General features: G+C 39.7%; 3 protein-coding genes across 6 annotated transcripts in view; 2 read left to right on the plus strand and 1 right to left on the minus strand.

The window, feature by feature from the left end:
* Positions 1-982: 982 nt before the first annotated feature.
* Positions 983-2,115, minus strand: LOC137171135 (beta-1,3-galactosyltransferase 9). Its single transcript, XM_067574904.1, has one exon. The coding sequence runs from the start codon at positions 1,987-1,989 to the stop codon at positions 1,033-1,035; it is 957 nt and encodes a 318-aa protein (XP_067431005.1). The 5' UTR covers positions 1,990-2,115; the 3' UTR covers positions 983-1,032.
* Positions 2,116-3,817: 1,702 nt separating this feature from the next.
* psmd5 (proteasome 26S subunit, non-ATPase 5) lies at positions 3,818-9,482 on the plus strand. Its single transcript, XM_067574445.1, has 10 exons — positions 3,818-4,103; positions 4,629-4,773; positions 4,864-4,977; positions 5,056-5,184; positions 5,676-5,785; positions 5,969-6,111; positions 6,279-6,470; positions 7,638-7,747; positions 7,850-7,990; positions 8,092-9,482. Exons 1-10 carry the CDS (start codon positions 3,931-3,933, stop codon positions 8,347-8,349), a joined length of 1,515 nt encoding a protein of 504 aa, XP_067430546.1. The 5' UTR covers positions 3,818-3,930; the 3' UTR covers positions 8,350-9,482.
* Positions 9,483-13,957: 4,475 nt separating this feature from the next.
* kcnt1a (potassium sodium-activated channel subfamily T member 1a) overlaps positions 13,958-25,277 on the plus strand; it is a 36,188-nt gene continuing 24,868 nt past the window's right edge. For 3 of the 4 annotated variants that reach the window (XM_067574082.1, XM_067574083.1, XM_067574084.1), the window contains exons 1-3: positions 15,955-16,240; positions 18,858-19,022; positions 24,813-24,892. In XM_067574082.1, the coding sequence (XP_067430183.1) occupies positions 16,119-16,240; positions 18,858-19,022; positions 24,813-24,892 (367 nt within the window). In that variant the 5' untranslated portion in view covers positions 15,955-16,118. Of the gene's footprint in view, positions 14,213-15,954; positions 16,241-18,857; positions 19,023-24,812; positions 24,893-25,277 lie in introns of those variants that run through there. The other variant, XM_067574085.1, reaches the window with a different exon arrangement.

Here is a 25,277-nt window from a genome sequence, read left to right on the forward strand (position 1 = left end):
TTGATCATTTACACCTGTATTTTTCCAACTATGACATGTCCTCTGTGGAAAAAAGGTCTATTCCCATTATATCTCCACCTAACGTCAGCCTGAGCAGTGGTCAAATCAGCCAGAATAACTGAAAACTCCTGTGCGGGTGTGCAGGGCTTTTAAAAGTGGGAGCAAGAAGAATCTGTAAAATTCAACCCTGCCAAAACAGTATTTTTATGTAAATTACTCCTTAGTTAGTTTTGCTCTCTTTTTGCCCCCAAAACTAAAACATGTCACAAAACTCTTCTCTGGTACATGATGTTTTATTCATGTTTTTGGCATTCTCGCTGTTTGAAGAGGCCGCTTCGGTTTCCCTTATATACAATGAATTTATTCATCATAATCAATCCATTCTTCAAAATTACTATATGCAAAATATCTTAACTCTTAACTGATACAATAATTATAACAGAATATTGATGACCATAAAACCAGGACATACAATCTTACAATCATCTTACACTTTAGAAAATTTACTTTTTCATTTCAAGCCATCCATGAGTAAAAAAATTGAATACAACTTTTTTTTTTCCTGCTATGCAGCAGTTAATATTTTTAGTTAATGTTATTAGTTACATCCATGTTTGACAAGTCAAAATTTCTGCTGTCCATTCAGCTTTAGTTCCCTCCATATTTTTCTCTCTGGTCATCTGTCCATACTGCTGTGGCTGACAGTCTGACAGTGTATGTGTATGTATATATATATATATATATATATATATATATATATATATATATATATATATATATGTATATAAAATTTTCCTGGTTAAGTTTTTCCTTCTCTTATTATAGTTATCTAAATTGTCATATGAAGCCTATCTGAGATTAACACAGATTTATCTATCAACTGTACTGACAAACATACGCGCATGGACAACAAACCTATTTACTCACTTTTTTTATTCCACCGCCACTTCCTTTTAGACTCTCTTTCACATGAACACACACAAGCTAATCACACACACACACACACACACACACACACACTTCACCACGGGATCAATCTTGGCCCTGGGAGTTGAAGAAGGACAGTTTATCCAGGTATGTGAGGGCCTTGCAGGTCACCAGGCCATAGTAGGTCTTTAACAGTGAGCATCTTCCACTCTTCTGCCCCAGATCTGCCCACACTGTCTCCAGCTCCTGACTCTTCATTCCTGCCGAGCTGAACAGATAGCGATAGCAGCAGGCGTTATAGCGGATGTGTTTCCCTCCTGAGAACCTGGCACTATGCGTTGGTGCCACACCAGCCTTCTGAGCACAAAGGCCCACAAAAACATCAGTTGGTACAGGTGCACGGATTGCCGCAGATGCCACATACACTTTTCGGACCACATCCTGGGATAGAATATATGCTGTTGCGTCACAGTATTCAGGCAGGTACTTGTCAGGGTAGAGAGCTGGGGGCAGGTAGCCGGGGCTGGAGGGGTTCCTGTCAGGGGAGTCTCTCTGGATCACTCTGCCTAGATAAAGGTCCTCAGGGTGCCTGTGTAGCCCGAGCAGGTAGCCTCCGATGGCGGGGAGGTTGACAAACACAGAGTCCTGGGTCAGCAGAACAAAGCGTGCCACGGGACAGAAGGTGATTACCCAGCGGAGTGCCAGCACTGTCCTCTCTGTTGGGCCACGTAGGGATGAGTCAGCCACAGCATGACCCTGGACTATGTCCCCATGGCGGTCAGACTCTCTCATGAGGGCCTCTTGTGCAGTGGAAGTCTGAGTTGATCCTAAGAAGAACAGTATCCGCACCGGGAAACCTTGGATGAGTGTTTGGTTGGCCCACGTCCTCCTGACTGCATTTCTTTGGGTGATATTAGCTGGTGAGCTGAAGACTAGAGTGAGCAGGAAGAGGTCAGAGTTTCTGCACTCATCAGGGTTAGTGATGGGGTAGGCCTGTGACACGTTCTCCCTTGCGTTGCTCAGGTCCAGTTTCCTTGCTTTCTCCCTTACATCAACAACCATGCCATCAGTGTAGATCCCAGGTGTAGGCTGCAGGAGGTACTCCTCAACAAAGTCAGCCCCAAACAACAGGGCATGGAAGAGCAGCACGTTGAAGAGGAGGAAACACCACTGGTGGGTACGCAGCTTGCACAAAGAGAACTGGGGTATGAGACAGAAAAAGAGAGAGTATGAATTTCTATAAAGGTCAAACTAAAACTCGTAAACTAAAAAGTTAACACTGTACCTGCATGACACCTTCTTGTTGTTTCTTGGTGTGTATTGGCTGTTCGGATCAGAAGACCTCAAGCTGTTGTCAGTTCTACAACAACACTAGCTGACAGACAGGGTTTCCGCTTTCATGAAACTCTAGCAGCATGTAACCCTGCACCCCAACCCAGAGTCACATGCCTCATGAAGATGAGAGCGTCCTGCATCATGCATGCAACATTAATGAGGTCTTCTGAAGGAATAGTGGGATATTACAACAAGGGCATACAGAAAATACAAATGACTAAAGCAAACTCTTAAATTTGCAGGTTTTATAGTATTTTATCCTACAGTGTTGAAGAGACTCAAGAGGCATCTATGAGCAAAATGGGACACAAATGATACAATTTGCTGCAAAAACACAGGTCTAAGATTGTGTCAAGCATCATTATTCCACTGTTATGATTTCATGTTTTAACTCAATTTTAGTCACACATGCACACAAGTATGATGTATAAATATGTGCAATATTACACACTGGAGTTGTATTAGACTATTTACAAGTTAGTTTACTTATCACCTTATGCAAACACATTTCAAACTTTAACTTTTCATTTACTTTCTTCACATTTGCTTATACACTTTATGTGCATATCTAAATCTATATGGATAAAATGTGTTCATGTTCCTGTGGGTATTAATATTGGATAGGAGGTTACTCATTCATATTTGAATATTAATATGAATATAGGTTTTTAAAAGAAAATTTGCTGGTTCTGCACCTGAGAGAAAGAAAGTGAGAAAAGGGGTTTTCAGTTAACTCCAGTTGACTCCAGTCAACCGCGTAAATTAGCAAACCAAATTAAATTTGGTTTACCCTATGGGTTTACCAAACCAAATTAAATTACTAAACCCAGCTGTGTGACTCAATGGTCACACAGTTGAGTTTAGTTTATATTATTTCTAATTGACATTGTGGGTGTATGTGATGTGCTGTGTGTAGCTTTGTATTTTGTATGGTGTGTTCTGTGTGGTGTTTTTTTTTGTTTTTGTTTTTACTGTTTGTTGTTGTTCTGTTGTATGTTTTTTTGTCGTGGACTACAGATGCAAATTGGCTTCAAGCCAACCCTGGTGCAGTGCATCTTAAATGTTTCAAACTGCACACTGTCCCATTCAATAAATAAATAAATAAAATAAAATTATATATAATGATAGGAAGAAGTCACGTTTGACGATATGCGGACTGTTTATAAATATGGACGTCATGACAGCTCCCTATGGATGTATAACAAGAGCTCTTATAACAGCTCTTATAATACATCCACGCAGCTCCCCAAAAGTGGAGCCCCCTCCGTGTTAGTGGATGGGACATGGGCCAAACTAAAAAAAAAAAAAGAAAGTACACGTCAAATAAATTTTTCCCAAAGATAGTTCCCGTCATTTTAGTTAGTTCTTATCACGCCGATGCTTGTTCAAGTGCTCATCTTTCTGATACGTTTGTTTTTTAATTAGTTATCTGACGATGTTTAAAAACTAAAGGTGTGTGACGTCATGATTGACAGCTATGACAGCCACTCGCAAACCTCCGATTCTACTGCGCAGACGCTGGCTCCAAACGACGTCACACGAGCGAGACAGCAACTCCCGGAAACGGAATATTCTGGCTTCACTTTAGCATAACGGCAGGAGGTGGAGACCGTCAATGGCGGATAGCAGTATCACATATGTCGGTAGTTTCCCCAAACATTAGAAAACATGGCCGCTTCCATTGAGAGTTTACTGGGGGAAATCTCCAGTGTTGAAGACCCAGTTGAAGAGCTGCAGAGTTTAAAAACGGCCCTGTTATCGATCCCTCTCAGCGCGTTGAGGGACTCAGTGAGCGGACTGCGTTTGGATGTTATATTTGCTCTCTTAAACACCAATGACAGGTTGGTTGAACGCAGTCTTTGGCAAAGTCGGTGTTATTATCTGCTGAGTCAGTGTGTGTCCGTGTCTGTTATCATTGTCACTGTAAAGCAGTAGGCTAACATACCGGTGGGGTGAGTTAGTTAGCTAAACAGGCTGCATTTGGTCTGTGAAAGCTAACTAAGCGGCTACAGTGCAGTGCAGTGCAGGTCTGGACACACAGTGACACATTTTCTGCTGTTTAGCCATATTCTCCAGAGTATTGGATTTAAAATTAAAGAGCTGACTCATATTTAGGGTGTTTATACCTATAGAAGCCCCTCAAGCTTTGGGCAATGCAGGAGGTCACTGACAATCCCTATAACTTTCACCTCAAGATGGATGTAACTTAAACACCCCAAATCTAAAGCTGTAGGCACATGACCTCATTGCCGTTGTTTACAGAGTCAGTATCTTTATACTGTAAGTCAGACTTTCCCTAATGGTTTACAATCAAAAACAATACCTCTTGGCTGTTTTTAAGTTACTAATATGAGCTGCATTCACAGGGAGCAGATTGAGCTGTGTGTTGACATCCTTGAACGCATCTTAATGGCTCTCAGCCCTGTGTACCTGGGCCAGAACTACAGAGCAGAGCTGCAAGGGGGTCTGACCCATCCTGAAGAAACTGTTAAGATACTGGCCTTGACGCAGGTAGGCCATTCACACTCATGCACACTCACACAGAAAATCGTCTCCCAAAAAAGTGAACCATATCGTATATGGTTTGTTTTTCTCTGTCAGATTGGTCGAATGGTGGAGCACCCGGAAGCTGTCACCGAAATCCTCAACAACCAGGACATTCTTCGAGGAGTGATCCACTGCATCAGAGAAGAGAAGATGGCTGTGGCAAAGCAGGTAATGACGGAAGCGCTGACATTTTCCCTCATTGCATCACAAATCTCTAGAGTGTGCATTAACTGTTCTGCTCTGTAGGCCATTCAGTCCTTATCCAAACTGAGTCACTCCAAACCTGGCTTAGACAAACTGTTCCAGAGCGATCTGCTGAAAGTTATGAAGGATGTGATGGCCACGAGTGATATCATCAGATACAGAATATATGAGGTACGTTCACATGTGCGTCACGCTGTGTTACTTTGTGGTTGATGATATGACAGCAGCAACCTTTTTCTGACACGCAGTTTTGTCAGTGATATTTATTTTTGCTGAAATGAGCGGACAGTTTGCCAGAATGTGGGATTTAAAGTTTTAATTTATGTTGGCTGAGCTTGTAATGACTCCTGAACTTTTTTTTTCTTTTTTAAAGGTCATTTTTCTTCATAAAATCCTCCTGCAGTCATCTAGCAGTTTCTGTAGCCAGCTGGTAGAATGCAAAGACTACATCACTCATTAGATGATGTCATAATGTTACTAATCTTAATTAATTTGTTCCCATGAGAATAGCAAACTTATCTGGTGGAAAGACTTGGTTTATTTCTAATCCATTCCTATTGGTTTTGTTTTTGCTCTCTGACATATCTCATAAAGTACGTGTATGTCTCATGTATATAAATATAAAACAAGTAGACTGACTTGTTTTTCTTTTCTGCTCGCAGCTGGTGGTGGAAATCTCGTCTGTGTCTCCCATTTCCCTCGGTTACTGTGCCAACAGCAGCCTCATTTCTCAGCTGCTTGGAGAACTGACAGGAGATGATGTATTAATCAGGTAATAATATTAATCATATGAATATGGAGACAGGAACTAAGATGGTGTGTGGAAAATTATAATGTACTACCTGAAAATTTGCCTCACTACCCCTCTCTCCTGCTTTCACAGTATAACCCTCAGTGACTTTACCGTTCTGCCATGCTGTAATTCTGTGTCTTTTTTTTATCTTTTGTTGTTCAGGGCAACAGCTACTGAGATGGTGACAAATCTAGCCCACAGTCTGCATGGCCGGCAGTACTTGGCCCAACAGGGTATAATGGACAAGATCTCTAACATGATTAGAGGAGCAGAAACTGACCCCTTTTCCTCCTTCTATCTTCCAGGTGAGTCACTTTAGAAAACAGATCCAAGAAAATACTGACAATCCTCCCTAATTCCTTCTGCTGAACTCAGCTGAAAGCATACTAAATTTTAGATAAAGTATTCTTTTAATTACATCATTCGATGCTTTACTATTCTGCCCTTCACGGTGTGAATATCAATCCTGCAGGTTTGGTGAAGTTCTTTGGGAACCTGGCCATTATGGACAGCCCCCAGCAGGTTTGTGAAACCTACCCGGTCTTTCAGAACAAGGTGTTCGAGATGGCTCTGGACCCGGACCCTGTGATGATCGGAGTGGCCCTGGACACTTTGGGCTTACTTGGGGCTACCGTGGAAGGGAAGCAGGTCCTGCAGAAAACTGGTTAGCTTGTTATGGTTGTATTATTTGACCAGTTGTTTTAATAAGTTACACAGTCAGAAACCTCTGCTCTTTGTAGCCGTGCACTCGTAGGGTTTCCATGAGATTATCAGATGTGATAAACATCACAGGGCAAGAGCTTGAGTAAACATAAGGAATCTGCCCTGTGATAAATAGTGTGATGAAATAGCACTTCTCTTATTTTTCCTCTAAAGTTGCGTTAAATGATGCATTAAGTTCAGGTTCATACAATACTGATATATCCATGTGTACAGTGAAAGAGTTTTTGATGGTTCTCTATACAGGCTGTGAAAAGATCCCTTTCTAACTCGATTCCATGGATTCAGCTGAAGCTAGTAAGAGTCTTCAACAGTCTGAATCTGCAATGATTAATTGGTTATTCGATTGACAGAGAATTAATTGGCAGCTATTTTGATAATCAATTAATTGTTTAGGTCTTTTTTTTTTAAAGCATAAATGCCAAAAATCTGATGGTTTCACGTTCTCAAATTAGAGAATTTGCTGCTTTTCCTCGTCTTACATCACAGAAAATTGAATATCTTTGGATTTTGGACTGTTGCTTAGACAAAATAAGACATTTAATGACATCACCATGGACTCTAGGAAATTGTGATGGGCGTTTCTCCCTGAAGATTAATCAGTAATTTAAATAATTGTTAGTTGCAGCCCTAGTATCTTCAAATGTTTGTTTTCAGTTTCCCCAAACAGTGTTTCCATGCTGGGCTGTGTTGGAGGGTTAGTAACACAAAGAGGACATTGTGCATAAAAAGACCAAATTCTTGGAAGATATCCACTTGATTTGTCTAACTTAGACTGCTGAAGCCTCAGATTAGATTTAGTTGAACTTAAGAAGGTATTTTCACATGGAACAAGGACTGTAATTTTGTCCTTCATCCCTTATGTTGGGAAGGAATCACTTCATAACCAGTATGGATATGAGGAATGATTGAGGCGACCAATAAAACTTTTAATGTACATATGAGCTTTTTGATATAAGACAGACTTTGAAAAATGTGAACCTATCCTCTGTTGTTTTATCTCATAAACGTTAGTCCCAAAGAAGCAATGGCTCCTCTTATAATTAATTATGTCACTTATAATTTTAGCTGTTGTCTTGTGATCTTATGTGCTTTTTCTGTGTGTCCTCAGGAGAAAAATTCAAGGCGGTGTTGTTAAGAATGAGCCATCTCGCCAGATCTGGAGCTACAGAGCTCAGAGTGCGCAGCCTGGACGCCATATCACAACTGCTCACTCTACAGGTGTGTGTGTGTTTACACATTTATAGTTTCTTTAAATGCCATCAAGAGACAAAAGGCCGACCTTACTTGATAAATTTCTTAATTTCTCATGTTTTCTTCCAGCCGGAGCAGCAGACAGAAGACCTGTTGGCCCTGACTGAGTCCTGGTTCCACCTTTTGTCCGACCACCCCATAGACATGATTCACAACATCAGCACTCAGCCTTTCCCTGAGCTGCATTGCGGGGCTCTGCGGATATTCACTGTGAGTGCAGAGCTGTTTCAAATGCCATGATTAAACATCAACATTGGCTGGTAATATTTGTCATCAGTGGATATTTATGTGTGCGTGTGTGTGTGTTCCAGGCCATTGCCACGCAGCCATGGGGTCAGAAGTTAATGATCAGTACTCCCGGTTTCATGGAGTTCATTTTGGATCGTTCAGCGGGTCAGACCAAGGAGGCCAAAGATGCGAAGTTTGAACTGGTGGGGTCACTTGTGAGCTCATCAACAGCAGCAGAGATACTGGGCAGCCAGCATTACGTACGTCTGAAGACCTACCTGAGAGAAGGACCTTACTATGTTTCAGCAGTGGCTGCAGTCAGCACAGAAGGAGCAGACTGATTCCAACAAACTCAGATACATTTTATGGGTCTTTAGTTGATGCTTAAGTAATGGTGGAGCGCTTGAATAATCTAACTGTGGGTTAACATATTATACTCTGCTATAATAAACTAATTCTCTGATAAATAGTTCTAACAGATCAGGACATGGTGGTAACTAGCTCAGTTCACTAATCTCACTTTTTCCATCTTCAGCAGTGTTTTAGGACTTTATCATCTCAGCTGCACCCAGAAATTTTAATTCATAACTGATGGTTTAAGTATTTTGGACCAATTTAAAAACAACTGAGAAATTTATTACTTACATTATTATCCATTACTTGTTATGCCTGAGCCCTCAGTTGTTCCTCTGTTAGGTTTTACTCACATAAATATATTTGTCAGGCTTTTCTGATGGGACATAAATAGTAAACATTTGATCATCATCAGTCATTTTCCTTTATTTTACTTCATGAGTAAATCTAGTATTGTTTGTAAAATAAATTTTATAAATGTTTTGTAATGCACAGTTAAAGTTTCCAAACATAAAACTACATTTTTTTGTAATAAGTTATTTGCTACAAATATGAAATAAAAATGAAAAAGTAAAATAGTGAAATCTAAGAGAGTAAAGGGACAAAATCCTCTCTTGGGTATTTTAGTAGTAGAACATCAAAATTAGGAATCCACTTAAAATTATTGCAACACATAAACCACAAGATGCATCATGGATGCTGAAAGTCCACACCAAAAAAAATCTAACTTAGTGCCATCATTGCACAAGAAGAATCAACATTAAAAGAAGAAGGATACAACCGTGTTTACGACTAAATCTCCACATCATATGACAAACAGCGTCCACGTGATATGTTAACACATGTTTAGTTATTGTGTCTTTACCACATACTTAAGCAATATTTAAAGAGCCACTTAATACTTCAAGAGTGTTTACATTTTTACACTCAATATATTATACAGAAACACACACCATCTCGTATCTTTCATACCAAACAGGACTCGACCAAAAATGCAAACTATAAAAAGACCTTCAGTTCTCCAAATGCATCAGATGTTGATTTAATTTTTTTGTGTCAAGAATATTTTTGTTTACTAAATATAATGAAGTTTTTTTTTATTAAAGGGGATGCAGTCTGACCATGGATGTGTTTGTTTCCTTTTGTATACATATTTTGCACAAGAGTCACAGCAATTAGATTGATTGGAATATTTATTCTGAAGTGCCACTTAAACAGTAATCTCATGTGCTTATTTCAGATCATTTCTGAATATTTTGTAATAAATAGAACCTGAGTGGTTCATTGGAAGTTAAAGTATCAGTTGAGGACAAAAAACATGTTTCTCTGTGTACGTCTGGCTCTTTTGATATGGAGCGTTATCAATGTGAGGCTTTTTTTTATAGTAATTTTCCAGAGGTGGTCGAAGGAGTTTCCAGTATTTCTCTGAACAGACAAACCATTAATGACCTGAATCTTGATGGAAAAGCAGTATCATCTTTGGTCATGAGCAGCTGCTAGAAATTGAAAAGCTTCCTAGTCTTATTCAGCATTTTGAAATGTCAAGGGGGATTTTTATTTGTTATATTAATGGCATGTAATGCTTCTTATAAAGTCAGAATAACTACAGTAGATTTACTGTGCTGACTAGTTTTGAGCTCTGCCTCTCTGAGCCAATCAGTGGATCAGCTGTCACACAAAGTCTTAAAAATCCAGCTTCAAGAATTTAATACTTAATACTAAATCAATATTATTTGTATGTAGTTAAATGCATTTACTACTATATGTTACCACAGTTTTAACTCCCTTTATTACACATTTAACTGTGATACTGAAATGACACTTCATGGAGGATCAATCTAATGTTGGATGACATTTTAAATTTTCTCATCTTTCATATCTTTTATCACACGCAGGTAAGTGCAATAAAGAAGAAAAGAATTAAAAAGAATAAGGAGTTTGAAAAAGGAAAAGGAAAAACCTATCCAAAAAAACTTGTGTGTGTGTGTGAATGTGATATTTAACTGCTTTAGATTTCCTTTTGGCATTTTCAATGTTTAGGTTGCAAGCTGTGCGCTGATATTCAACAGAGGGGTCGAGCTCAGAGGAGGCAGCGTGTGGCTTTCAGACACCAGATGGAGACAGTCACAGGGGAAAGGTCTGACTTCCAAATGAAGCATAGTTCATAGACCCCCTCTCAGATATGTTTTAAGGTATATAAAAATACTCTGCTTGGAATAATAATTTGCATCTCATATGGTTTTTCCACAACAGAAAACGACTCTTTCTCTCATTGCAAAATCCAGTCCGTTATCAGTGTTTGTGCACCAGAGGCTTCAAGTTTCCACATCACACTTCTGGACCATGGTTATCTTCCGAACTAGTTGTGATGTCACCAATCATGTTAGTAAGTACATGCTTTAAACCTAGAGAAAAATTTCCTCTTCAGCAGATGAATGTGAAAACATCCTTCTAGCACGTACATCGTTCTGCACAGTGAAGCTCAAACCAAAGGAACAAGAACCAAAACACATTTTGATTGGCAGGGGACTTTAAGCTTTTGTACAAGCTAGATGAAACCCTTGGTAAGGCACCGATAAAAAGGTGTAGACAGTGAGTGATATTTCTTCCTCCCTGTCACATCATAACAACCACACACACATTTGCATCTTTGAGCGCTGCAGGAATACACAGCTTTATTTGTGAGCAAAGTGCTTCATTGAGCTCAATTAAAATCTTTAATGATATACATTTTAAATGACAGTGTAACAATATTTTTAATGTGAATTTCCAAAGGTAATCACATGTTATTTGCAATCAATGACGGATATTTTTCATTTATACTCATATTAACATTATAAAAGTATTGGATACATTTATACTGCCCGATATAAATGTGACGTGTTGAAATGGATCCCAATGTGGATCTGTGAACATATAAATTTTCAACTAAATTTGCAACCAAACTGCTGCCAAAGCTTAACTTCCTCTCACATCTGTGCACAGTATAACACCAGTAATCTCACATAATCTTCATAATCTGACAGACGTGACTTTTATCATTCCAGCGGTAAAAAAGACTTCAAAACGACTGACTCAATCCCAAACATCCATCATAACTCCTCGACAACCTCGTGCCACCATCTTCCCAGTGAATCATATCACCTCTCCCACATCTCCTCCATACTTTCTTCACTTTGCGTCATCAAATAAACAAAGAAATAAAAAACATACCGTCAGTCAGTCTTTCTCTTTACAATTTATTTGAATTTCTTCTCCTGGCATTCTCCTGGGAGTGTTGTGGAAGTCATTTGGCTCCTCTTTCTTCTCACATCCTTAATAATTTTCATCGCTAACAGTCACTGTCAGTGGCCTGCACCTGAGTAATAAAATTATAACACTTTGATTGAAAGCCACCTCATGATGCGAAACATTAAGTCCAGTTGTCTGGAAATAAATATTCAACTGTTTTTTTTGTGCAGCTCAATCTCAGGATGTGCTGCAATCATCTCTTCTGATATTATTACATTCCAATATGAACCTTGAGTAAAGATTGTATCTTGTATCTAGCAGTGAGTATTACCCAGTGGTGGAAAGTAACTAAGTACATTTGCTCAAGTACTGTACTTAAGTACAATTTTCAGGTACTTGTACTTTGTATTTCCATTTGATGCTACTTTATTCTTCCACTCCACTACATTTCAGAGGGTTTTAGTGTTAGTTACTGTCCAGATGAAGATTTGACACAATGTTTAATATAACAAGCTTTTAAAATACAACACATTGTTAAAGATGAAACCAGTGGTTTCCAACCATTTTGGCTTTTGTCGTCTTACAAAAGCAGTGTGTAGTCGGGGTCACATTTCAGATGTCTATGATTATTAACAGCTCCAACGAATAGTGATTTTCTTCCTCTAAACTTCTCACATGGTTTCATTTCAATAAATGTTGAAATGATCCAATATTTCACCAAAAATCAAAAAGTCTAAAAGCTGAAAACAGATTTGTGTATCAGAATTTTGTTTTTTTCTGCTTTCCTCTCCCATTAATCATCTCACGACCCCTCAGATTTATCTGGTGACCCTTGGGAGGGGCCCAACCCCTAGGTTGAGAACCACTGGACTAAACTAGCCAACTGTATATAAAGTAGATCAAACTAGCTCCACCTCCAGCAGCTACAACAGTAACATGCTGCTTACACACTGATGCTTCAGTATTAATAATCTAATGATGTCATATATAATAATATATCAGTCAGAGGGACCAAACCACTACTTTTACTGCAATACTTTAACTACATCAAGCTGCTAATACTTATGTACTTTTATTTAAGCAGGATTTTTCAGGCAGGAAACTTGTAATAGAGTATTTTTACACAGCTGTATTGGTATTTTTTTTTTTTTTTTTACCTCTTATCCCAACATCGGCTTGTTAAACCAAATGATGCTGCCGTCCTCTGCTGTCTGTCAGAGAGTGTGAAGCGCCTCCTGGGTTTCCTCTGTGTGAAATGTGGGCTGATCTGCTGCTGGAGCTCAACACTGGGAGAAGAAAATGTGTGACTTTCAGATTTTATCTAACAGATGAGTCATCCTATCATCCTGATACACACATATCATGTAACTGTGATATCAGTGACCTAAGAAGTCCTCGATTTAGAAAAAAAAAAAAAATCGGAAAGAATCTTGACTTTTGGTTGTCTGTAATTTGTTGAGTTGACTTTTTAATGAGGAAATTATTCTTTTGACGACATTTATGAGACAGATCCGTCATGAGAGGACATTCCTGTTAAGGAAATTAAATCTTTTGAAATATTTCTTTACGATGTTCTGGATTTGAATAATGAATGAAAATGAATTATGAAAATATTCACATTTGAGAAGCTGGGATCAAAAACATGACTCAAAATGATCAATTGATTATCAGAATGGTTTTCAAGTAATTTTCTGTCGATTGACTAATCAATTAATTGGCTAATCGTTGCAGCTTTAATGTTTTTTTTCAAGCTCCATACACCTGCAGGTAATGAGTGTGGACAATTGAGTTGTTTACCATGACAAAATGCATTATATTGATGTATTAATGGCCACAATCAAAGAAACAATTTGTACAATATAACAATATGGCTGCTGTCACAAATTATGACCCTGTAAAGCAGATTTTTGTATCTGTATTCATCATGTGGTTACAACTTGCATATCAGATTGAAAAGAGTTAAGTGTTTGGAAGTCTTCAGTCTTTGTCTAAATGTCAACGTGTCCATTCAGATTTTCATTCCGGAGGACTGAAGGCATACAGAGCCTCCAACAGATGGTGCTAATCACTCTCTCCTCATCAAGAGTTGGTTGATAATGCAACAGTTATGTCATTATAGGTGTACGCGCTACCTCAGGAAGGAAAGCTGTCAACATCGTTTTATTCACACAGCTGAAGACCCGTCTTCAGAATAATTTCCCCTTTCACACATTGTCAGCTTGATTTTTTTTCCCCTCCTGCCACTCAAATTATTTCATTTGCATCTTCCAGTTTGTGTTTTTAAAGAGTTCAGCAGCCTCTTATCTGCGCAGGCTGACAAAAAAAACTCTTGCATATCTTCAAGATGCACCTGAATAGGTGAAGGGGGCATACAGGGAGATATCACTTTTTCCTTAAAGCGCACGTCTTTTTCTTCGGGAGTCCACTCCTTTTGGCAGAAGATCACCCTCCGATGCAATTAACCCAGGAAGACGACTTTATCAAGGGGGACTCAACGCCGACCACCGCAGCTCTCCAGTCCGACGGCAGCGCCGGATCTCCGGCCAAAATGTGCAGTGAATGTTACGTGAATCAGTCGTTTGTGCACGACGATGGGACCGTGAACAACCACAAACCACAGTAAGAGAAATAAAAGCAACAAAAGAAAGCAGAAAGAAGCAAGTAAGAGGGGAAACTTATAGGTATCCTTATCATACGTAATGAATAAGTTACTTCAGATTTCTCTAAGTTATCATGGGAATAATCACTGATGTGCTTTGTAGCTGAAAGATTTGTTTAATAAGTATTGTGAAAAGTGCCAACTATCTTTATATATATTAAAAACTGCATATTCCTCATTCAATGATGCTGATTTTACCTTCATCAGTTTTCTGTCTGTCTGTTTTTGCAGAGATCCATCCATCATTGTCCTCTCATCCTGTCACCACTGCTGTATGTACAGCTGTTCATTGGCTTGCTATCTCTATCTCAGCTTTCACTGTTGCAGACTGGATATTATCTACTTTAAATATGGTTTTAATACAAGCACTAATAATAAACACATTAAATAATGTTGAAGTGGATTGTACAATGGACCGGTCTATGCATCTGTGTCTTCTTTGGAACACAAATGTGTTAAAAACTACTGTTACAGATGTGCATTTAAAGTCCCAAAGAAGACACACAGATGTGATGTTAAATGACAAATATCTTATTCTCTGTTCGTCACATGGATGTCTGAAATGATCTGTAAGCTCCAGTATGTGTTTTTTTTGTGAGATCTGAGTGATGCTCTTTGCCACAGGGATTTGTTTGGTTTTGTTAGATGGATGTTTTCATAAAAAACCCACATGGGAAATAAAGTACCCTTCATCTATTATGAGATAAGTTTGACAAGCTAAATGCAGGACTGTGGTAAACAGACAGTGATGGAGGGCAGAGGCAGAGAGATGGATGAGAGAAGTAAAGAAGGAGAAGTTTGGGGCTTTTTTTTACACTCACTATTTGTGAATGATGTGCTTTAACTGCTTCATCGCCAAGATTTTGAAAGCTGGTGGTCTTTTAAAATCACTTAATTTGACTCATTATATACAGTACTTCTCTTACGTCTACCTGCGATGAGTAATGATTCATCCAGTAATGCATTGTTCTAACCAGGGAGGTGATAAGTTATCAAATCCTTATGCACACTCCTGATATGTGCAGTGTACTCTGCTATGAGAAAAGTGTAAGAATATGAAGGTCAAAATGAAGCCATTCATTCCACTCTGGGGTTTCTGATTCATCTCATTCCTTCAAGTGACCGACATCAGTTCATCTTCACACAACTTATTCTCCTGCAGGTCAAATCTCACTATACTGTATTTATTTACCCGCTGCGTGTTATTCAAGCTCAGGCACTTAAGCTGCAGTTGGATATAGGGTATGAATTGAGAGAGATGACTCAACATCTGCACAGTGACATTTAGACAACAAGACCTAGTATATGGCTGCACCGTGGGTGGTCAGTGTGTGAAATTGTGGCCAATTTGTTACAGTGGTTGTGTTTATAATGTGAATTCCTGGATATGTTCACATCTGCAATTTTCTGTAGTGGTCCCAGTAATATATGCTGTTAAAGTGTACTGAAGTAGCACATCACATGACATGGTTATGCTACGTTTGAGGCAAAAAAAAGGTTATAAATGCAGTTGTTTGATTTGAAAGAGATCTTATTTTAATTCTAATTATAACTATTCTAATTATCTGTTAACTCCTCCTGCTCTTTCATCTGTTTCTATCTGCGGATGTCTCTTGTTTTTCTAAGACTCTGTATTGAGTGTTTTGTCAGAGTGATTGTTATTTAAGGTGATTTAACTGTGCGCTCTTCCTCATGCCTCCCGGCGCGTGGAGAGCTGTTTTCTCTCTGCGAGCTCGCGCTGTTTGTCCCGGCTCAGATGCAGCCGAAGCCGCGCGTGAACCAACGTTGGAGGTTTCTCATGTGCAGCAGCCCCAAGCAGGCGTATCACACACCGGGTGAGCTGAAGACATCATCTACAGGAGCGAAATGACGCTCCCTGCCGGCAACGAGGCCGCGGAACTCACGCGCTGGGTCAGCCGCAACAACGCCTCCACGCGCTCCTCCGACAGTCGTGCAATCATGGCGTGGGAGTCCAATTGCAGACCGAGGTAGGGCATCGATCTGCTGGCGTGGTTGCAGGGCGCTTAGTGTGATAAATTTGGAGTGAGTCAATGAGTGGGAGCGCTGTAAACGCCCCCTAAGGACGTAAGAGAAAACTGTAGCGCCGATTCATTTTGAAAGAGCAACGGCCAATAAGGAAACTCCAACAATGGGCCAGCGACCAATGGTGTAACTTCATCACTCAGTGACTCAGTCATGTGGCATTCATGTGGTGTCGGAATAATCGGAAAATGAATTCCTCACTGGGAAAATTTATGGATATATAAAGAGTACTGGATACGAAACAGTGTCGGTCTTTGAAGCAAGTTTGACATAGTGGCCAAATTGTGTAATTACAACGTCACGTGATGCACACTGGCCCAAAAAGACTTCTTCTCAAAGACTTACATTGTGAAAGAGACGTCTGTAAGGCAGGGGATAACCTCCACGAAATGACGGAATTTGATCCATTCGGTCCGATAACATTTTGAAAGTCTAGAAGAGCTGCACGATTGAATTGTTTTATCCTTATTCAAGTTAGCTTCAAGGCTAAACCAGAAGTTAGCCGTCTCAGCCGACGAACTTTCATAGGAATGAACGGGGTCCTGCCTCCGACGCTGTATCCAGTTCTCTTTATACATCCACGAAAAATTCGCCCCCTAAAGTCGGAACAACGCGAAAAGTCGGCGAAAATTTTGGTTCATGACTTGCTGAAAGTTGACGTCATATATGCAGAAACATGGTGGATGAAAGTAAACAATTGGTTAATGGCAAGAAACTTTTTAGTAATTCACGTATTGCATAGAAATTTTTTGCTCACATGTAATTTGTAATATGGTATTAGGTTGTAACTGTCCATGTAGAGTGACTTTGATAAGTTAGAAAAGTTATTTATTAGTATTAACCCTGATAACGAGTCGGGTAAAGCAATATTTTAATGGTTTTAGGGAATGTACTGGTGCAGCAACAAATATCTGGGACAAAATACACATCTTCTTTGTAGCATCCATGCTGTTTCCACATTACAACTTAAAAGCTCACAAACACTCTGAAGTTGGAAGAACAACTTCCCAACTCGGGAAATGAGACCATCAGAGGAACACGTGAACAGTCAGTCAGTCAGTCGTTTTTATGGTTTGATATCAAAATTAAAGGACAGATTCACAAACAGTCAGGTGCCTACATGAACATCAAAACAGGATTTGCTTGCTGTAATCATTCCTCCTGATCATACTGACCATTAGCAGATCCCCTCCAAATTTGCTGTCAATGTAAGTGATGGAGGACAAAATCCACAGTTCTCATTTTGAGCAAAAATGTATTTGAAAGTTTATCTGACGATAATATGAGGCTTCGGGCATCTGAGTTAGTCAAATAAAGTGGAGTCTTACAGTCTTTTTATTAAAAATTTCCCTCTTTGTGTCTTGACGGACAGTGCTTTCCTTCTCAGCTGCAGGATCATAACATAAAGAAGGAAATTGGCACTAAAAAGACAGTAACAAAGAAAGACATTGAATCTGACTAATTTGGACGACTGAAGCTTCAGATTAGCTTCAAGTAAACGGGCTGTGGATTTTGACCCCCATCACTTACATTGCAAGTCCATCAAGAAGGGATCTCTTAACGTGCCAGTATGAACAGGAGGAATGATTACAACAAGGAAAATGTGTGTCATTGTTCATTTGGACACCTGACTTGAAACAACTGTGAAGCTATCCTTCAATCTGAGTCCTGGAGCTATATTGATTATATATATGTGATTATTGATGTCTGCCTCATACTGAATGATGGCATGTGCTGAGACCTTCACAACCCAAAATGAAAGGTAAAGGTGGCGTGCATTGACTCTTAAGTACACTCTAAACTCTTTATTTCTGGCACCTTGAACAGATTTATTATGAGAAACAAAGAATGTGCAGTATTAGTAAAAAAAAACCCAAAGCAAATGTAATGCTTCAGCTAATAAAGTTAAAACCATAAAATCAAGTTGTGGACTGTAAGAAACACAAATTCTACTTTGTTCGCTCTACTATCATCTATTAGCATATCTAACTGTCACTAGAGTGCATGGAAACGTCTGCTTTCTGCTTGTTATGCAGGTTATATGCTTGAATGGGCACATATGTACTCTTACAGCCACAGTAACTGCATTTTATGTCTGCATCTGCCCCAGGGTAATAAAACAGTTAGCGTGAATGGTGTTTTAGATGAACATATGTTTGGCTGGTTCTGCTTTTCATCCTCTTTGTGATGTCAGGATGCTGTTTGAACAGCTCTTATTACAGAACAAGCTGCAGATGCACAGGTAAAGAGGTTAATTACACGGGCAGTCACCAAAGCTCAGTGTGCAGCGGATAATTTTCTTGCCTGGGGTACAATGGCACAGTATGTTGTTTCTATTTTCTCTAACTCCCCATTTTCTGTGTGCATTGCTTTATCTTTTGTATCAATGCACCACCTGCACTCCTCCATCCCATTTTTCCTTTCCTTGCTTCCTCTCCTTCCCCTTATGCTTCTTACTCCTTTTAAACTTTGCCTGTTCTTCCAATTCCCTCCACTTTTTTTTGCTTCTCTCCCTTCATTTCCCCTTCCTGTCTCTTTACTTTTCTCCTCTCCCTCCTCCAGCTCCTCTCCAGCGCCGCTCCAGACCAACAGCAACAGCAGCGGGGTTATTTTAGACATCTCCACCCTTAAGATGGAGCAGCAGGAGAGTGAGGTGCCTCCGCTGCCACCCCGCTTCCGCTTCAGAGACCTGCTGCTCGGGGACCAGAGCTTCCAGAATGATGACAGGTAGGCAGATCCGTGGATGTAGAGAGGAAGTGAAGTTCACAGAAAGTAGGTTTACCTGGCATTGTCTGAGATGGAAACATGGGAACTAAGAAGTTGTTGTTTTTTGTGATAGCTAAAAGTTAAAACAGAGTTAAATTGTGACATGCCTATCAGATTAAACACTTTAAAGCTGAAATGATTAGTCAAGAAAATTAGTTTGTTGGTTAACAGAAAATTATTCTGCAACTATTTCGACAATTAATTAAACATTTCAGCGATTTTTTTTAAAAACAAAAATACTAAAAAATAATCACCTCCACCTTAACAAATGTTGACATTTGCTGGTTTTATTAGAATTATATGATAATATATTGAAAATCTTTGGGTTTGGAACTGTTGATCCAACAAATCAAGACATCTGAAGACATCACCATGGGTGTTTTTTCACTATTTTCTGGTATTTCATAGACCAAAATGATTATGAAACAAGGGTAAAGAATCAGCAGAGTAAGTTTTAGCTTCAAAACACTTTATGAAAAAGAATTTGTAACTTCAAAATGACTTAAAGTAAATTCTGCTAAAAAAGAAGGAACACATTTGTATGCAAAGTCTCTTAGTATTTGTCAACCAAGCTGCTTATATGTCTCATATTGATCCTGCCTTGTTTCAAGTAGCAGCTGCTGTTCCTCTTTTTGATGCCGTTTGTCTACATTTACTATATTTTTCATGATTTTTCAGATTATTTCCTCTGGTATATGAAAAAATGCTTTATTTTCACCAATCTCACCGGTGATTTGAGCTGTTCTAACCTCTGTTAGTCATCTAAAAGTCACCTATCAAAGCAGTGATTGCTGAACGTCTTTTACAGTTGACAAATAATGCTAATTGGCATTCAACCCCATTTGATCCATCTTTTTTGGCTTGTACTTATTAGAAAGTTGCATCAGTTATTGTGCACAGAGTGTTGACCTTGTCTATTCCCTGAAATCTTAGCATTACACAGTAACATACAAAAGTGCAGTTTGAAGTGTTCTGTACCTCTGCCAGGGTGTAAATGGTGTTTGTGCTTCAGATTCTGTCAGTCCCGGGAGAGGAAATGAAGCCAGAAATACAGTAGTGTTTGGGGTGCTGTCCATGGTGCTGAAAAAGAAAAAGTGTCTGAGGTTCTGTGGTTGTTAAAGAGAAGTTGTGAAGTAGGCTGTGCGTGTGTGTGTGTGTGTGTGTGTGTGTGTGTAAGAATGTATTTGAAACTCTATGAAAACTTGTTTTTCAACAAGAATATTGTGACCTAATTCACAATGAGAATTTAAAATGAGATTTCACCTCCACCAGCCCCTCTGTCGTCTACTTTTCCTCATCTATACACTCTCCTCTTTTCCCTTCGTCTCCGTACCCTGCTGAGCTTTATGAGAAGATCAGTAGCATCCTTCTGTTTTGCTGAGATCTTCTTTATTTGTTTTTGTCTTGAGATTCAAAAAGGGGGCTACAGCAGGGATTTAGATAGCTCCTGCTTTAAACAGTCTAAACAAAGAGTCAAAAAATAACTTTAAACGGGACATGTGTCCCTTTTACTGTCATTGCTGTTGTTTTTGAAGAGCACTGGATTGAACAATCTAGAGCAGATAGGTCTGCACTCACATTTGATATTTATTCAGTACATAATTTAGGCTTTGCCAGATAGACATCAGGAGAGCGATGATCAAACGTAATTTTAGATGTGATTAGAGCACCAGCAAGCCTCTGAGACTGTGGTGCTGTTTTGTAATATTTGACATGTCTATTTGACGAGGAAAATCACAAATTCTGCCTGTGCTTTCATTCAAAGATGACCTTTCGCCAGCTGTCCTGTCAACAAGCCCTGTTTCCTCCTCGATAAAGCTGCCTACATTTTCAGCTCCTAATTTAGACAATTATTATCATTTTTTCTATTCTCTCCCCACAAATGAACCTGTCTTCTGTCCCCGGTAGATAGTGTTGTTGGAGGTGACTGATATTTCCTGTTAGATTTCCAGTGGTCAGCCTGCAGGTCTGGTGTAGCTGCCGACTGTGAACTCGCAAATGTCACTGGTCACATTTGCCCAGAGATCATCCATCTCTCAAAGGTTCCCTTTCTAAAAAGGCAGGCATGCATGAGAAGAAACATACGATCTCATATAGACAGCAAAATATCATCCTTGATTGCAGCACTGTAGTCTTTGTCTCAGGCTCCAGTCTTTCATTTGTACTCTCTCCTGTTTTGTAGCATGTGTTCTTCTGCCTTCTGTCTGCAATTCCTTTATTTTCTTTCAGTTTAGTGTGTCAATCACATTTTTTCCATTTTAAATGCCTTCATTATTTCCATCCAAGCAAAGCCTTTGTGAGCTAAACTTGGCTATGTATAAATGCAAAATGCATGAGTGAAAATGTCACGCGTTTTTACAGGCTGGAGTTATGGTGTAAGGGTCTTCACATGGAACTCGGAAAGTCACGTTGAGTGGCGCTGTAGCAGTGTGGGCGAGGGGGGGGGGGGGGGGTGGGGGGGTTCAAGTGGAGTGGCCTCTTCCGGTGTTTTCAAAAAGCACTGACTCATGCAGGAGGTCGCCTATTAATTACTACTTCAAACTCTTCAAATTTGCAGAGAAGACAAAAAAGGTGGGAGGGACGCAGAAGAGAAGAGAGAGTGACACAGGCAGAGAGCAGTGTCATTGTTCTTGATTGTCTTTTTGTCTTCACTTTCTCCCCGAATCCAAAAGAAAAAAGCATCCATCTTTTCTGTTTCTCTTGCTGTCTTTTATCACTTAGGATGCCAGACCCTCTACATCAACAGAACAGAGAGACCCCCCCCTCCCCTCCCTCCCGCCTCCTGTTGCTTTCTCTTCACAGAGGAGCTCAATCAGAAAGACAGACAGCACATGCCTTCAGGCTTTATAGGCTATAAGTCATGAGGTCTTCAGATGACTCATTCCAAACACTTAATACTGACATGTTGCTGCTGTTGATTCCTCATACAGTGCACCACATGATGCCACCTGCAGAAAACAACAAATCAGTGTTTCTTTTCGAATCCATCTGGCCATTCCTCCAGTTTGTCACAATGAATGTTTACAGCTTTGTCAGGAGCTGCTGGAGAGGACCATGCTGCAAACAGCATCAGTTAGGGTTATTCCTGCCATAGCAATGTTGCTGTGGCAACAGGCCCGCGCACGAGAGAGAAATAGAGAGAAAAAAGAGAGAGAGAGAGATAAATTTCTAAAAATATTCCAATAAGCGATTCATTCGTGCAAATAAATGATTCATCAAATCCTGCTTTGGCTCTGATTTCTTTTTTTTTTTTTATAGCATCTTTTCCTAATCAGCGTGGTTTTTTTTTTCTAAAACATGTAATGTTCCGGCAAACAGAGTTAGTGCTGTGTTATTTTAGAGCTGCGAGGAGGCGCGTTGGCCAAGAGGCTTTATAATGTAATGTAACTGCACGACGCAGCTACAGGTGTGCTTATACAATGGATCCGAAGATCATCATTCCAACCTGGGTCAACCCGTCCGTGAGCACTTGGAAGTCGGACACTTTTGGTAGTGATGCCGGGCAGAGGTAGGGCCACATGTAGCAGAGACAGCAAGTTTCCTTTACAAGTACGCATGATGTCGTGATGTCAGTGGTGTGAGCTGGATGTGCCGAAGGGGAGGCGGGAGGGGGAGGGAGAGGGGTCTTTATTGTTTATTTTTTTTCTTTTTTCAATTGTGACAAATTTGCTGGTTTGCAGATGAAGGATGGGAGAAGCAAACAACGTGCGCTCGCTCTGAGCAAATTTAATAAGCGCGCCCAAAAACTGCTGAGAGCCACAGAAATACCTGCGTGTATATTTAAAGTTGTAACTAGAGCCTGGAAGTCATTTCTTCATTTTATTCATGGACGCACCTGCTGTATTATAAAGTACCTGCTACAACTAATGCTTGTCATTTTCGATTAATCCACTAATAGTTTGCTCCCAACTGACTTGTTTTGTGCAACCAACATTTCAAAAGCTAAAGATTTTCAATTTACCTTAATAGAAGTCTAAGAAAACCAGTAAATGTTCACACTTGAGAATCCACAAGCAGTGTTTACTTTTTGTCATTTTTGCCTGAGAAATTACCAAAGTAATCAGATAAATGTTAAAATAGTTGTCGATGACTGTTCTGTCAATTTAATTAATGTTTGAGCTAAACATAAAGTTAATCAATTAATTTTTTGGTATATAAAGTGTCAGAGAATGGTGAAAAATGTTGATCACAATTTCTTAAAGCCCAAGGTGACATCAGCTCATTGCTAGTTTTGTCCAATAGACAAAGAGATTCTGTTTACTGTCACATACACAAAGAAAATCAACAAATCTTTCTTTACATTTAAGCTGGAATTAGAGAATGTTTGGCATTTTTTTGGAAAAATGATTAATTTATTATCAGTAGCCAGTTAATTCTCTGGCAGTCGACTAATCCATTAATCAACTAATCTCAGTTTATTTGTTGTGGTGCCAAAATTATTATGGCCACAGTCAAACTCCCTGATTGTATTTTAACTTTTTATGTTTAGACAAACAGATCTCATCTGTTGTTGATGAACCTCCGGGTGAATTGATTTGATAAAAAGCAGAAAGTACAAGATGATTGTACTTGCAGAACTTGCTCTGCTGCAATTAGTTGTCTTAAAAGATTGAATTACTCTCAGAGCTTATTGCCTGAAACTCCGATGTGACACCACAGTATGACTGATGTCAGACCACTTCAGCTAGTAATTGTGTGCTCAATAGGAGCAGATTAAGAGTCATTACTCGCACCATTATGCACATGTGTGTTCGTGTGTACGTGTGTGTGGGTGGAGGGGTGAGACACAGAGAGCGATATGTAGGATCCTCATATGTGACAACCAGCTCTCAGTTGAAGTGCGTATACCTCCAGAGCCCATCTCTGCCCTGCTGCTGACCAGATGTGACAGCTGTTTTCACATCTCATCACAGAGGATTTCTCTTGCGCAGTTCTCTCTTTCATCTCTAAAGGGCTTTCTCCACTCTTTGGTGCGGTTTTACAGTCGGGCAGACCTGAAATAGCTGTCGCAGTGTACACTGAAAAATGTCTGTGCATCCAACAACCCACACTGCCTTTCCCTTCCCGCTGCAAACCCTCCAGCCACAAGCCAAAAGTTGGGATTAATGTGGCAGCGGCAGCAGTAGCAGCAGCAGCAGCAGCAGCACAGCTTCACAAGCTTTCACTCCTCTCAAATTCTTCTAATCTTCCTTATGCTTGCACTCCCTCTTTTGATTTGTCCCCGTCTGCACCCTCTTCTGAAAGTGGTACTGTCAAGATTATACATTAATAGTGTAGCGATTTTGCTTGAGTTGCCAGGCTACCTACTGTCTCTGACTTCCCTCTTTTTCTTCCTGTGTACCTCGCTTCGTGATACAGATGAACATCCAACACATGTACTATTGTTTGCACACTGAATCTTTCTTTAACCAGTTTTTTTAACCTCCATTCTTCATTCCAAAAAGTCTAATGATGATTTGTATTTTCAGTGATTTTTGGTGATAGCTGCTCCTGTAACAGCTGCTCTTTGGTACCATTGGTTTAAGCTGCATGTCCGACAATAACCGTCTTGTAATTGGGAACAAAATCAGAGATAGATAATTACCTAACTCTCCGCAGGCAGGTGATTAGACAAACAACGTTATGAATATTCATGCCGTGTAAAATTTGATACTTTATAAACAGATTTGAAAAACATCTGCGTGGCTCTCTCTGTGTATGCTGCTGTTTTTTGTGTTTTTGTGTGACAGTCACTCTCCTCCTCCCTGTTAGGGTGCAGGTCGAGTTTTATGTGAATGAAAACACCTTCAAGGAGCGCCTGAAGCTTTTCTTCATCAAAAACCAAAGATCAAGTAAGTGGCTAGATGTTCTCATGTCCCTTAACAAGATGTTGCAGAATTGTTGAGTCTGTTAAAAGGACAAAACAACAAAAGCAATACCCAGAAACTTGTACTTGGTGAGAACCAGATGCATACAGTGTATTCAGAAAGTATTCAGACCCCTTCACTTTTCACATTTTGTTATGACAGCCATTTTTAGGTGTCTCCAGAGATTGATTGGCTTCAAGTCAGAGGTCTGGCTGGGCCACTCGAGGACATTCATTCAGTTCGTCCAGGCTGCCACTTCTAGGAAGAGTCCTGGTTGTTCCAAACTTCTTCCATTTAAGAATTATGGAGGCCAGTGTGCTCACGGGAACCTTCAATGCAGCAGAAATGTTTTTGTAACCTTCCCCAGATC

This window comes from Thunnus thynnus, chromosome 19, assembly GCF_963924715.1.
Source record: "Thunnus thynnus chromosome 19, fThuThy2.1, whole genome shotgun sequence".
Lineage (NCBI taxonomy): Eukaryota > Metazoa > Chordata > Actinopteri > Scombriformes > Scombridae > Thunnus > Thunnus thynnus.

Coding starts and splice junctions, on each gene's coding strand:
- psmd5 (XM_067574445.1), top strand. CDS start 3,931: ATGGCCGCTTCCATTGAGAGTTTACTGGGGGAAATCTCCAGTGTTGAA. Junction 4,104..4,628: donor CTCTTAAACACCAATGACAG/GTTGGTTGAACG, acceptor CTGCATTCACAG/GGAGCAGATTGAGCTGTGTG. Junction 5,185..5,675: donor TCAGATACAGAATATATGAG/GTACGTTCACAT, acceptor TTCTGCTCGCAG/CTGGTGGTGGAAATCTCGTC.
- LOC137171135 (XM_067574904.1), bottom strand. CDS start 1,989: ATGGTTGTTGATGTAAGGGAGAAAGCAAGGAAACTGGACCTGAGCAAC.